We start from the raw sequence: 14,884 nt of genomic DNA on the forward strand, positions 1-14,884 counted from the left end.
GCACAAACAATTTAGCATTGGCAATTAAGCAATATTCAACACATGTAACATTCATTAACAGTAACAATACACGCCGCAGCGTCAAACATTTCATGCTGCAACACGAGATTTGGATCTAGACCACAGACAGTTTAAGACTGCTGTCATAAAACACATTTATATTAAATTTACGCTGTACAATTTATATTAAATCTTGATATAAATATACAAAATAATTTTATACAATACCGTTTTATCATAATTTTATATTTGTAATATATTATTATTTTAAGCTATACATTTTATGACCTGGGTTACAAAAGCCTTCCATTTTTGCTGCCTGCATCATTTGGTGCTACTAGGACCCAGATATCTTTCTGATATGAGTCCAAACAGTCTAAAAACACAGTCTCAAACTGATTTTCTGTTGGCACTGAACTTGCCTGTTTCCTGCGCTCTAAATAAAATGCTCCAATCTCATCCAGTCCATCTCTTGACACACTGCTGATACGAACACTGTGAGGAGCGTCTCTGGCACGGCCTCACTCCTCCCCTCTCTCCCTGTAGCTCTGCTCCAGACGAGTCTTCTCTGGATCGGACACCTCGGCCACAAGCCCACCCCCGTTGTTCTTGTACACGTGCTGGGGGCTGGGTGTCTTAAAGATGGGCGGGGTCTTGGTCTTGGTCACTTTGTCGAAGAGGGCAAGGTCCGCTACGTATTTGACCGTATCTACTTTTACACAGTCTGCATAAAAAAGCATAATATGTAGGCGAAGGACCAGATTTTGGAATTGAAGGCTTTTGTTTATAGTGCCTTCATAGTCCAAGTAGTATTGACCAATCATGTAAGCAGGCTTTGGTTGCATGCAAGTGTGGAGAGCAAAAGGGGCGGGAAGGTGGTTATTCATCTCTATAAACAGACATCTGCATGCAAGTGCAGCTAACGACCTGTTCTTAGACGTGATATCTTAACTGCAACTCCATTCTGGCTTCTCAAGTTGCTGGTCGGACTGTAAACAATGCAGCGCACCTTGGTTGTCAGACGATGACCAATGGGTTCCGAGATTGGCTTTCTGACAATCATTGATGGTTACATTGATGATTTTACAGTAAATAATCTGAGGTGCAGATTTCCTGTCTACTTGCAGCCAGTGATGACTCAAGCAACACAGGAACCTTAGTTGAGCACACGGCTCTCACCTTCTCCATCACTAACAAGAAGTTTGGTCTGAAGAACATGCACTTTAACTTCCTGTCAAAAACATCTTAGTGAGGAACTTTTTCTTACTTGGAACCTAATTATTGCTGAAGTGTAGCTGTAGCTTATTTTAATGTATGTATATGTAAGTTTATTTTAACAGACCATACTGTAAAGATGGAAGTACAGACAGCAAGAGCAAAAGGCTTAATTACATGTATGGTAGTGGGTAACAGTTTTTGTAATCTCTTCTAGACTCTAGTATTCTGAAAATAAAAGGTGTTAAATACAGACACATGAGAAAAGGAGAGGCCCCAGCAAAACCTGAACTAATACACAGAACAAACAACAATGTTCTGTAGTTTTAATGTCCTGTTGACACAATTTAATTTCTTTGCTTTTTTCGTTTCTCAAGTTTGATGCAATTTTCATTTCTTTCAAATAACTTTCAAATAAAGTTTTAAACATACTTAAGTTAGGTCTGGTGCAACATTAAAGACTAGCTTCTCTTAAGGGAGTAAATAAAACATAATTAATGGACTTGAACTTAGAGAGAGAAGTACATTTACTCACGTCATCAGCTGTGTAACTTACTGACAGTCTGTGGGTTTGACAGGAAGTCACAATGTGGACAGACTTTAACCTTTGGTGTGTTTGTTAGAGTGAAACAGAACACACGTTATAGCAGGCAGGACAACAGAGACTCTATGATGTCCATCTGTGTGATTCTGGGGCTGCTGCTCTGCATGAAGGCACGAGGTAGGAGAAGACACCATCTCATTTATATTATTAACAGATGCAGCCATTTTTCATAAACACGCCTCTTTATTGTGATTAATAAGAGGAGCAACATAAAGTTACTCAGGTTTAATCATATGCTTCCTAATATATGAGCAATATGGTGGAGTATATTAACATCAACCAAGTGTTCACATATACAAGAGGAAGGACTGATTTAAGAATCTGACAGGAAGGAAACACACAGTGGAGAGGTTTCATTACGGTAAATATGTCCAGTGTCTCTGTGTATATTTAACAGCAGTGAACACATTAAGACTTAAAACAGTTTAACTCCAAGAGAACAGTGTGGAGTCATTAATGTGACATCACTGTGAGCCTGAAGCCGTTTTGTAAAGTTAGTAAAGTTAGTAAAAACGTCTCAGATCCAGAATTTAAAGCAGCAAACAAACACCTTATTTCAGGTGTTGAGCGTTAAAGGCCAACACGTCTGCATGAAAATTCAGTCCCAAAACCAACATGAAGATATTTTTGACAACATCAATTTGGAGGACGCTTCTGTCCAAAAACATCTCATGTTTTCCCTCACATACACACACGGAGAACAATTTGTGGTTCTTACTCGAGGCCAGTTTGACACATGAACCGAAGCAGCTAAGAAACGACGCTGGTGAACAATAGTGTGCATGTTAGAGGAGGGGATGGAATTAGCAACCGCCAAACACAAGGAACATGTTGGCTTTGTTACCTGCCACTGAAAATATCTCTTCATATCTCAATATTGTTTGTAAAAAGACGTTCTTAAATGAACAATATAGTCAGGGATTAAGGTTCAGTACAGGGGTACTCAATTAAACTTCAAAGAGGTCCAGTTAGAGATTTTCTTTCTCAGGCAAAGGTCCGGAACATCATAATGTCTGACCTGCGTTATGATTCAGTACCATACATTTATACATTTTGAATGTCTGTCAAATCAAATAAAGAAAATACAATTAGGCTAAATAGTTTTTACAACAACGCTAACAACTTTTACACAGAGCTCTCATAATTTAACAATAATAATAATGAATTCGTCAATATTGGTAAGGAAATATACTGTGTGTTTGTATGTCGGGGGGTCTGGGGGGTCTCCCCCAGGAAACTTTGAGTGTCAAAACCTTTATTTCCTGTATTTGTGGATTATTTTATGCCCCAGTTTGTGATGGAAGTGTCTTTATTTGTAAATGAAAACAAATAATATAATGTCTGGTACTACTGGTAGTATAATGTTGTCCATGCAGAAATCAAATGAAAGAGAGAGACAGCTTTACCTCTTCACTTAAGCTGCTGTCTCTCTGCCTCCTGACAGAGTTATCAAGATGTGACCATAACAGGGGGATTCACTTTATATTTTATTTTATGTTTTGCCAAAATGCAGTTGCATTAAACTTTTTCTCATGGTGAGTTTTAAAAGAGGCAATGACTATGAAATAAATAACATTTAAACGCACTGTACACTGACGGACTGCTGGAGAGAGCGAGAGCGAGGGGGAGAGAGAGAGGGCACATACCGGTACATATAAGAACAGAACTGTGGAAATAAGAGGAAAACTAGTCATGATGATGAAGCTGATGTAGCTCTGTGTAACTCTCAGGTTTATCAATAAAGTGTTTGAACTAAACTGCAGCCTGGAGTCTCTGTTAACAGAGACAAACAGAGTGACAGTGTCAGATAATGTCCGCGTTTAATAATCGCCACAGTCACGGAACATATACGAGTCTGTCCAGTCTTAAAAGCTCGGTTTTCTCTACTGCTCTCATTTTAGGGCACGCCATGTCTTCTTTTCCCTAACTCACTTATTTTCTCCCACTGTGTCTCTGTAACTCTCTTGTCGGCTAGCTCTTCAGTCTGTGGCTGCTTCCCAAGTCTCTTAAATTGCATCCATGCTTCCTTCACTTGCGTCGTTCACTTGCGTCTTAGTCCCTCCCACCAGAGATGCATGGAGAGACGCGAGGAAACCAAGAGAGGAGAGAGGAAACGAGGGAATGTTTTTTAAGAGACATGAGACGTCCTTTCCGATGAAGCGTCACGTGCTGCGACGTCCGTTTGTGATGATCGAGTCAGCTGATCATCGCTGGATCATCTGTCAGTCTGTTTTAACAGCTGTTTGTGTCTGCACACATGTGCTCTGTATTAATTCTAATAAACACACAGTAACAGTGTTTCCTCTCTGTAACCTGTTACCTGTGTAACAAACACCTGCACATGAAGAACAGGCTGCAGTCTGTGTTCCTGCTGCAGAGCCATACGGACATTTCTCACCAGCACTGTGTCTTTATATTATTTGTTCATTATTTACATTTTTGATCACTGATCATCTGATCTGAATTCATTATTTAATAAGCCCAAATACTGTCTGTTCATGAACTATGAAAATGATTTATTAGGCTCAAAGTTTCAGGATAAATAGAAATCACGTCACGCTGATCAAACCCGACCTCACTGATGATCACTCTCACACGTAGTGTTACCTGCTGACAGAGAGACTCTCCTGCTCCCTCTGAATTCATTCATTCATCTGTAATAAAAGTTAGCAGGGGAATAACTGATCGTGACGAGAGGTATTTTTTTAGATTAAATTTAATAAAAATGAATCTGTTTTTGCTACTTTTGATTTTTAGACTTATTTTTACTCAGATGTTGACTCAGAAAACAAATCAAATCTGCAGTTATTCACTGCTTTTTTTATTTTATGACAAGTTATGATCAATATTTCATTCTAAACGATCATGAGTGTCAAATACCAACTCATTATACTGACGTTGTTTATCGTCGGTTTCAAGGCGCCCTGTAAAGTCTGTTTTAAGGTCCGCTTCTTCCTCTCTGCAGTATGAAACTCCGGTGATGTTGTGAAGTTTCACATCAGTCCGATCTGCTGCAGCGTCCAATCACTAACTGATATCTGATAAGGGGGCGCGATGGCCAGTAAAAGACTTCCGTGGAGGCTGCTTTCGTGTGTCCTCGCTTATCGCTCCTCGGAACTCCCTCCTCTCTCCTCTCTCCTCTCTCCTTGCTCCTCGGAGCAGCAATAAGAGCTTTGAGACGATCCTCAATACGGTGGCTCCGGAACTACTTCCGGTTCGGGCGAGGAGCGAGGAGCTATCAAATAAGACTTGGGAAGCAGCCAGGATCTGTATTCTCACGCACCCACTGTGTCAGTCGCGATGTTCTTGGACCCCCAAATCACTACCGCAAAGACAAAAAAGCTGCGCAGGTTAAAATAGATGCGCTCTTCAAAACTGTAAATAGGTCCAGGTCTGGAGACGACGGCAGTTGGGTTCGGATCCGGAGTATTTTCATGACTCCTGCGTTTGTCTAGACAGGAAATGATTTATTTCTGGATGGATGTCAAAGAGCTTTCAGAGAGGGCTATGATATAACGAGTCATAGACAGTCAGAAAAACTTAACTCACAATAACAATGCGTTAGAAAGGGAGAAAACAGACCTTAAAGAAAAGCTAAAGACGCTAAATTTAGCGTTAGTGTTTGTGATGCCAGAAGTGAGCCGTGACGAAGCTACATTCATACAATGAGTCACCAAAAACTGTGTCTGACCTTTCTGTATGAAATCACACAAACTGTTGTCTGTAGATATGTTGAGCAGAAGTGTGATGTTACTGTATCACTGTGTTGTTACAGGAAGATTATAAGCAGTTTCCTATTTACACATCCAGCATACATGTGGAGTAATAATAGTATTCATTAAGAGACTCATTTAATGTGAGTCCAACATTCACTTCTGTTTCAGGTGTGTTTTTGCACCTTCACATACAAGGAGACAATTTAATATGTAAATACTGAATACAGTTAATATACGTACAGATTATTTGAATGTCTTTTCTTCTTGCAGGTACCAGCGCTGTGACTCCTGTGTTTGTGCAGACAGGACATGATTTACTCCTGGATGTGGAGAAACCTGTTGATCTAGGAGAGTCAGATCAATTAATATGGAGTGTCAATGAAAGTAAAAACATTGCAAGATATTCTAAGACAAGTAAAACTATTTTCAGGAGTTATTCAGGAAGAGCTGAATATTTTGCACAAAATCTCTCTTTGCTGTTGAAGAATGTGCAAGAGGCTGACAGTGGAGATTACAGAGCAGAGGTTTCTGGTGAGCAGCGCATAGATGGAGCTGAATACAAGGTCACAGTTCAGGGTAAGTTACTGAACATTTCAAATTTTAATACACAGTCGTTTCCTGTATCAAAACTCTTCACACCTGTTATTGTCCCTGCAGATCCAGTGTCCCCGGTGAAGCTGACAGTGAAACACTGCAGCACAGACTCCAGTAACCTCACAGTGACCTGCAGCACTCTGGACTCTCTCATCAACAGCACTTTTACATGTGTAAACCAAACCTGCTCTCATGAGAGAGGAGAACTATCAGAGTTTACGACATCTGCTGCTTCTCTCCGTGTCTACCTGGAGAATGGCTTTGTCATCTGTAACCATAGCAACCAGGTCAGCTGGGAAAAGGATGTTGAGAGGATTGAAGATCGTTGTAAAAAGTCTGATGGTAAGACTGAAAAACAAAACTCCTGTGTATTAGCCAATGAATAAATGAACGTAACATAAACACTGAATGAGCTAACAAGCTGGGCGTGGCAGCGCAGTATACCTGCTACTTTGTGCAAAAATATCAAAACAATGATACTAGAATTTAACTCACCGAAGAGCAGGAGCACAGATTTCTTGGACGGACAGATAGTTCAATAAATCACACAGAGACAGATTATTTGTCGATTGTTGCATCAAAAATGTCCCAAAAAGGCTCCAAAAACAAAAACACAACAAAGTTAAGTTGCGTGACTGTGTGACTGTGTTGATGTCGCCCTAATGAGGGTTTTTTTGTTTTTTCTGGAGCCAGCATCAAGTGTAAACTGTAGGAACTGAAGTCTTTTGCACTTCCACATTGTCTTCATTTAAAACACTGGAGCCGCTTGGTCTGAAATAAAGAGAGGTTTGTTTTGCGACCTCCACTCCTGTTGTGCTGCAGTGCCATAACCTTGATCAGTTGTGTCATATTTGTAATGAAACAACTTGTTATGTTGTGTTTCAGATTCAGAGAGTGTCTCCGCTGGTCTCTCTGTGTGCCAGGTGAAGACAGCCGTGTTCTCTGTCGGTCTGATCATCATGGTGTCCGCCGTCATCAGTGTTCACGTCATAGAGAAGCTCAAGAAGAAAAAATAAACAACTATCTTACAAATAACTCTTTAGTTAAAGGTTCCCTGTGGACGTTTTGACCACCAGCAGCACTGTGGAGCCGTTTGTTTTTAATGACTCAGTCCATGTTTTGTGTATGTTGTGCATGTGTAGCTGATGTAGCCACAGTTGATGGTAAAACAGCAGTTTCATGTAGCTAGAGGAGGTATAAAACTGCAAACATGGATGCATCCAATGAAAGAACTCAAATATTTGTAAAACTGTGCTTTTGTTAAAGTCTTTTAGGAGGGAAATAGATTCAAACATTTTGCAACTCTTGAAACATATTCACGATGCATTCTGGTGAGTAAAACATGATGTGAACAGAAACATTGTTTCTTTGCAAGATAAATCCAAAGTGCATCTTTAACTCAAATGCTGTTTATTCTACATAGTTTATACTTCTCTGTGTAAACGGATTAACTGTGCAGACATGACCATATGAACAATGTTCTTAGAGGATCTTATTTGTAGAAATACAGTTTTTTGTGTATGAAAAAGACAAACTAATAAGGCTACAAGAAAAAGCTTCGATTAATAGGCCTATGTGTAACACTTTCTGTGCTCCTGTTTACATTATAGAAAAGAATACACACTGGTATATACAGCCTATGTGTGTGTTTTGTAAATGAAATGCTCATTTTCAATATCTGTTCAAGCACCTCATTGGATACTTATTAAGCTATATACTCGTCTTCTTTGTTTGTGACTTTGTGAATTAAAAGAAGCCTAAAGATCGTGTGTCAGTGACTTTTTCTTACTTTAGGTGTGAGGCTGTAAAAAGCAATCAATCAATTACATGACTGAAGAAAGTCAAGTTTATTTATAGAGCACATTTAAAAACAACCAGAGTTGACCAAAGTGCTGTACAAGTTTAAAATAAACGGCACACAAAACAACAAAAAACAACAATAGATGACAATAGAACAAATACAAAGCAGTAATATGTGTCTAAAACACCAGAAACACTAAGAGCAACCAAAGGCCGTAAAAAAAAAGACGTTTTGAGTTTTATCTTTAAGAGTCAGTGGAGGGGGAACATTTGATGGAAAATGGTAGGCTATTCCAAAGCTTTGGAGCTGCCACTGCAAAGGCGCAGTCTCCCTTACCCACTAGCCCTGACCTTGGAACAGTTAGAAACAGTTGCTCTGAGGATCTGAGGGGCCTCGTGGTGGAGTAGGGGCAAAGGAGCTCTGAGATATACAGGGGTGCCAGCCCATGTGTGGCCTTAAAAACAATTAGAAGAACCTTAAAATCAATCCTGTATTTAACAGGCAGCCAGTGCAGGGATGCTAGTATCGGTTTAATGCTGTCTCTTTTTCTTGAACCGGTTAGAAGTCTCGCTGCAGAATTCTGCACCAGCTGCAGGCGAGACAAAGAGGACTGGCCGACACCCAGGTACAGTGAGTTGCAGTAATCTCGTCTTGAGGAGATTAATGCAGTGATGACGGTTTTCGTGTCGTTGAGAGAGAGGATGGATTTAAGTTTGGCAATGTTCCTTAGCTGAAAATAGCAACCTTTCACCACGGAGTTGATCTGTGTGTCAAATTTTAGTTCAGAGTCAAAGATGACCCCGAGATTCCTGGCCTGGGTATGGATGTTTGATGACAATGGCCCTAGGAGGCTGGCTATACTACCTGTGGTGCTGGGGGGACCATAAACAATCACTTCTGTCTTGTTGTCGTTAAGCTGAAGACAGTTTTTTTGCCATCCAGCATTTCACGTCCTGGATGCAATAAAGAATGGATGTGATTTGTCAAGGTTACGCTTTTTAATGAGAGGTTGGACTGTTGCATGTTTAAAACAGGACGGGACAGTTCTATTTGCAAGACTGCTATTAATAATAAGGGAAATTGTGGGACCTACAGTGTCCAACACTTCTTTTAGAAGATGTGTAGGAACAGTGTCCAGGGGGCAGGTGGACTTTGTGTGAGAGATTGTGTCATAAATGCTGGAGAGGGACACAGGCTGAAGGTCATTAAGGAAGGCAGAGCAGGCAGACACCAGAGAGGGATCATAAGTGGACCGTGAAATATTCGACTGATCAATTTTTTGTGGAGAAAAAGTTTAAAAAGTCCTCACAGATGGCTGTGGTCAGCACAGGACAGGTGGCAGCGACAGGGTGGAGACCTGAATTTATTGTATGGAACAGAGCTTTGGGATTATGGGAACTTCTGGAGATGATGGTGGCAAAATAATTAACTCTTGCAGCTTAAACAGATTGCTGATAATCCTCCAGACAGCCTTTCAGTATCTCAGAAGACACCTGAGGCCGATCCTTTTTCCATTTTCATTCTGCCTTACGACATAGTTGCCTAAGAGCACTGGTGTCACTATTCAGCCAGGGCTGAGATTTGGCTCTTTCAGTGGGGCTACAGAGTCCAAGATGTCTCCACAAAATGAATTAAACTTTGAGACCAATTTGTCTGTGTCCAGCTGAAGGGGTTGTGCCTCAATAGTGTTGAACAGAGAGGAGGTTCTGCAGGCATCTGAGAAAATACTTGCAGTAGAGGTGTTTATGGAGCGGGAGTAGCACACAGGTCATTGGTAATTGAATTGTAACCGAGTTAGGTCTAGAGGAGGAGCTCTGCCTGACTGATTATTATGGAGATGACCAACAACGCCACCTTGGGACTCTCACCCAAAGAATATTCGGCAAGTAACACCTGACCCCCCCCTTTAACATGAGGGTTCCGCTTTTGTAAGAACCATAAACCAAAGAAAAATACAAAGGCACGTTTGACAAATGAATACAAAGGCGTGGTTTACAAATATAAATTCAATCTTTATTTTCTTTCAGCAAAAATATTATTTTTAAACACAATTATATTTAATTTAGCCAATAAATAACATCAGGCCATGCAAACAGTCTATTCAGGGGAAGCAATGCTGCCAGAAGGGGGCACAGCTGTACTTGCACCGGAACCCCTGCAATTCCAGTGCCCCTTTGTTTATCTCATCTAAATAAGGAAAAAAAAAAAAAGAAACACTACAATGGGCAAACTAAAAAAGGAAAGAACCAAGGCACACAACTAATGAGATACAACAGAAGAAAGCCCTGATACAACAGGTCCGGCGCCGATACCCCTACTGCTCCTTCCTACAACATGAAGACTACTGAGCAGGTTAGATCTGAGCAGCACACGAGCAACCGCGTCAACAGAATAATACTGAGCAAAATGTAACTGAAGAAAAAGCAATGCTTTAACTCATGGAAACAAAAATGTTCAATTAAAGGCAACAAAAACCTTAACTAAAGGCAACAAAACCTTTAACTAAAGGCAACAAGAGCTTTAACTAAAGGCAACAAGAGCTTTAACTAAAGGCAACAAAATCTTTAACTAAAGGCAACAAGAGCTTTAACTAAAGGCAACAAAATCTTTAACTAAAGGAAACAAGAGCTTTAACTAAAGGCAACAAAATCTTTAACTAAAGGAAACAAGAGCTTTAACTAAAGGCAACAAAATCTTTAACTAAAGGCAACAAAAGCTTTAACTAAAGGCAACAAAAGCGTAAACTAAAGGCAACAAAATCTTTAACTAAAGGCAACAAGAGCTTTAACTAAAGGCAACAAAATCTTTAACTAAAGGCAACAAGAGCTTTAACTAAAGGCAACAAAATCTTTAACTAAAGGCAACAAGAGCTTTAACTAAAGGCAACAAAATCTTTAACTAAAGGCAACAAAATCTTTAACTAAAGGCAACAAGAGCTTTAACTAAAGGCAACAAAATCTTTAACTAAAGGCAACAAGAGCTTTAACTAAAGGCAACAAAATCTTTAACTAAAGGCAACAAAATCTTTAACTAAAGGCAACAAGAGCTTTAACTAAAGGCAACAAAAGCGTAAACTAAAGGCAACAAAATCTTTAACTAAAGGAAACAAGAGCTTTAACTAAAGGCAACAAAATCTTTAACTAAAGGAAACAAGAGCTTTAACTAAAGGCAACAAAATCTTTAACTAAAGGCAACAAAAGCTTTAACTAAAGGCAACAAAAGCGTAAACTAAAGGCAACAAAATCTTTAACTAAAGGCAACAAGAGCTTTAACTAAAGGCAACAAAATCTTTAACTAAAGGCAACAAGAGCTTTAACTAAAGGCAACAAAAGGTTTAACTAAAGGCAACAAGAGCTTTAACTAAAGGCAACAAAATCTTTAACTAAAGGCAACAAAATCTTTAACTAAAGGCAACAAGAGCTTTAACTAAAGGCAACAAAATCTTTAACTAAAGGCAACAAGAGCTTTAACTAAAGGCAACAAAATCTTTAACTAAAGGCAACAAGAGCTTTAACTAAAGGCAACAAGAGCTTTAACTAAAGGTAACAAAATCTTTAACTAAAGGCAACAAGAGCTTTAACTAAAGGCAACAAGAGCTTTAACTAAAGGCAACAAAATCTTTAACTAAAGGCAACAAGAGCTTTAACTAAAGGCAACAAAATCTTTAACTAAAGGCAACAAGAGCTTTAACTAAAGGCAACAAAAGCTATAACTAAAGGCAACAAAAGGTTTAACTAAAGGCAACAAGAGCTTTAACTAAAGGCAACAAAAGCTTTAACTAAAGGCAACAAAAGCGTAAACTAAAGGCAACAAAATCTTTAACTAAAGGCAACAAGAGCTTTAACTAAAGGCAACAAGAGCTTTAACTAAAGGCAACAAAATCTTTAACTAAAGGCAACAAGAGCTTTAACTAAAGGCAACAAAAGGTTTAACTAAAGGCAACAAGAGCTTTAACTAAAGGCAACAAGAGCTTTAACTAAAGGCAACAAAAGGTTTAACTAAAGGCAACAAGAGCTTTAACTAAAGGCAACAAAAGGTTTAACTAAAGGCAACAAGAGCTTTAACTAAAGGCAACAAGAGCTTTAACTAAAGGCAACAAAAGGTTTAACTAAAGGCAACAAAAGGTTTAACTAAAGGCAACAAGAGCTTTAACTAAAGGCAACAAAAGCTTTAACTAAAGGCAACAAAAGGTTTAACTAAAGGCAACAAAATCTTTAACTAAAGGCAACAAAAGGTTTAACTAAAGGCAACAAGAGCTTTAACTAAAGGCAACAAAAGGTTTAACTAAAGGCAACAAAAGGCAAGACAACAGTGGCCGTCTGCAACCAAAAGAAAATAGAACATGTTAATACTTTGACTGACCAACATGACACCAAAATCATAATTAATATAAACAAAAATAAACAATAAGGGGTTACCTCGGCTGTCCGCAGCGCAACAGCGGCATCGCTCCCTAAGCTCGCTACCCCGACATGTCACAACACCCCCGCTCACCGACACAGCAGCGACAGCAACCAGTAAACCGCCGGCCTGGAATAAAGTTAAAATCAGAATCTACACAAATACAGACAGCATGAAACTCGGCGCGGACCATACCTGCCCTGGAAACGAAAGTACTGTGGAGGGTGAGGGGAGCAAAAACAGGGTATTTTATCCCCAGAAACTGAGTGAAAAGCCACAGGTGATTGGTTCCCCCCTTAACCTGACACACTCCGGAGCGCACCCTACCAATCAGCCGGTTACAGAGGACGGTGTGAAACAAGGTGGAGAACCTGATACACTGATGGTCTGAGACATTCAAGTCTTCCACAGCGAGAGAACCAATGGACAGACCAAGCGTAAAAACTAAGTCCAAGGTATGGCCACGGTTGTGAGTTGGACTGGTTACATGCTGAGTAAAGTTAAAAGAGTCCATGGTTCCAAGAAACTGAGCGGTGCTGGTGTTGGACTGAGTGTCCACATGAAGGTTAAAATCCCCAGAGATCAGAGATAGTTTAAAACAAGTGTTGATAAAAACTCAGGTAATTCAACGAGGAAAATGGCGTTCTTTTTGGGCGGGCGACACACAGTAACACATAGGATGGGATTTGTACCTCCTGTTTTAAACATAAACACCTCAAAACTGGTGTAAACATGAGTCCTGATGGGAGTGCACGGTGCAATACCTCCTCCACGTCCACAAAGCCTGGGTGAACTAAAAAAGTGATAATTGGGGGGACATCATTCTTAGAGCTGGCTATATTCACCAGACTCCAACCAAGTTTCAGTGAGGAACAGAAAGTCTTGGAGGGCGGAGGAGATAAACTCATTTAGAATACAAGTGTTATTAGAGAGAGACCTCACATTTAAAAGAGCCATCTTACTCACAGTGGGTGGTGGTGGAACAGTGTTACATTTTATGTAACGAAGATTGATTTTGTTTACCCTTTTAAAAGTGCATCGTGGACAGGAAGCCCTTTCTGTGACAACAGTCTGAATAGGGAGATGAACCAGTGAAGTTGTTATTGCTAATGGACGACAGTAGGGGGGGCTGGCGCTGGAAACAGCAGGCAGAGATGAAACCAGAGAAGAAGGGGAAGCAGGCTTCAGGGCGTGTGTGCAGAGTGTAAACTGTCACACACTAAATATGAATACTAGATACTGTCTCTTTTATCTTGTGCCACTCTATAATTAAAAGCTGACTTCTATAAAGGTCTTAAACTGAAAATATAAGCAGGGATTATACTGGGAGGGGTAAAGGTGGGGTCAGGGTTGGCATGGGAATGGCATCTGAACGCGTTTGCGCATTGACTCCAAAATCTCATTTATAGCTAGTTAAACTAGATCACTTCTGTCTGCCATACCTTTGTTTTTAACAAGTCTTGTAGCTGCTAAAGGACTAATAATTAATAACTAATTAATATCAAATTACGTAACACTCATCCATAACTCAAAGTTTTGCATCATTATTACAGACATTAGTGTAAAAGCTGAAGGAGAGTGAGGGCACTCATCTTTAGCTAACAGAGTTTAGGTTTACCTCAAATTCAGTGTTGGACGCCACCCAATTCTGACACAACAGGGAAAACTTATAATTAGTTACTAATTAATTTAGGCTTGTGATCTCAGGGTTGCTACGAGGTTCTTGGCCATGACTGACTTTAGCATTTCATACACACACAAATCACAGAATCAAGGTCTTTATAGATGAGATTTTTATTAAACTACTGACTGCATGACTAAACTACTAAATAGGAAATACATGAGTAAATGAGTGTCATGCCTGCCCGTTAGGTTAAGTTTTCTTTTCTTTTTTCCTCATGTGTCTTGTCTGGTACTTCCTGTTTTATTTTGAAATCACTCACCCCTGTCTCTGTTTCAGGTCTGTGTCCTGCCCCTCCCCCGTCGTGTGCTCACCTGCTCCTGATTGTGCTCTCCCCAGCTGTGTCTCATCACCCTCATTACCTCATGTATTTTACCCCTTGTCTTCCCCTGTCTAGTTGCCAGTTCGTTTGTACCCTAGTGTCGCGTTCCAGCATTTTTGTTCCTATCTCTCGTGTATGACCTCTGATTCTGACCCTGTTTTGCCTTTCAACCTTGCCTTTTGCCTCACGTCTTTTGGATACCTTGGCTTGATTTTGACTGCCTATTTTGTGTACCGTACCTTGCCCAGCATTAAATCTCTGAAATCTGTCCGCTGGTCTGAGTTTGCAATTGAGTCTTTCATTCTTGGTCGCCGGTTCATGACAATGAGAAATAAATGAGCGAGCACAATGAATAGTTTGCATGATGAACAATCTCTAAATAGGATTGACATTAAGTCAACTCAAATCAGTGACCGTATCTTTGGAAGTTTATCAACTGATTGAATGTATAAAACACCATTCGGCAGTGGAGAGTTCAAGGAGCATCTTGGAAGACTGTGAAGCACTTTAATATTAGGTTTAACATGTCTGCTCAAACATCCTCCCTCGT

The 14,884-nt window shown here is 39.9% G+C and overlaps 1 protein-coding gene across 1 annotated transcript; it reads left to right on the plus strand.

The window, feature by feature from the left end:
* The first annotated feature begins 1,854 nt into the window (after positions 1-1,854).
* LOC138612140 (uncharacterized) lies at positions 1,855-7,881 on the plus strand. The gene is made up of 4 exons (XM_069685452.1): positions 1,855-1,936; positions 5,806-6,111; positions 6,193-6,471; positions 7,015-7,881. Exons 1-4 carry the CDS (start codon positions 1,885-1,887, stop codon positions 7,143-7,145), a joined length of 768 nt encoding a protein of 255 aa, XP_069541553.1. The 5' UTR covers positions 1,855-1,884; the 3' UTR covers positions 7,146-7,881.
* The last annotated feature ends 7,003 nt before the right edge of the window (positions 7,882-14,884 follow it).

The sequence above is a fragment of the Semicossyphus pulcher genome, unplaced genomic scaffold, assembly GCF_022749685.1.
Source record: "Semicossyphus pulcher isolate SPU_LCO1_2020_fin unplaced genomic scaffold, fSemPul1.0.p SCAF_7, whole genome shotgun sequence".
NCBI lineage: Eukaryota > Metazoa > Chordata > Actinopteri > Labriformes > Labridae > Semicossyphus > Semicossyphus pulcher.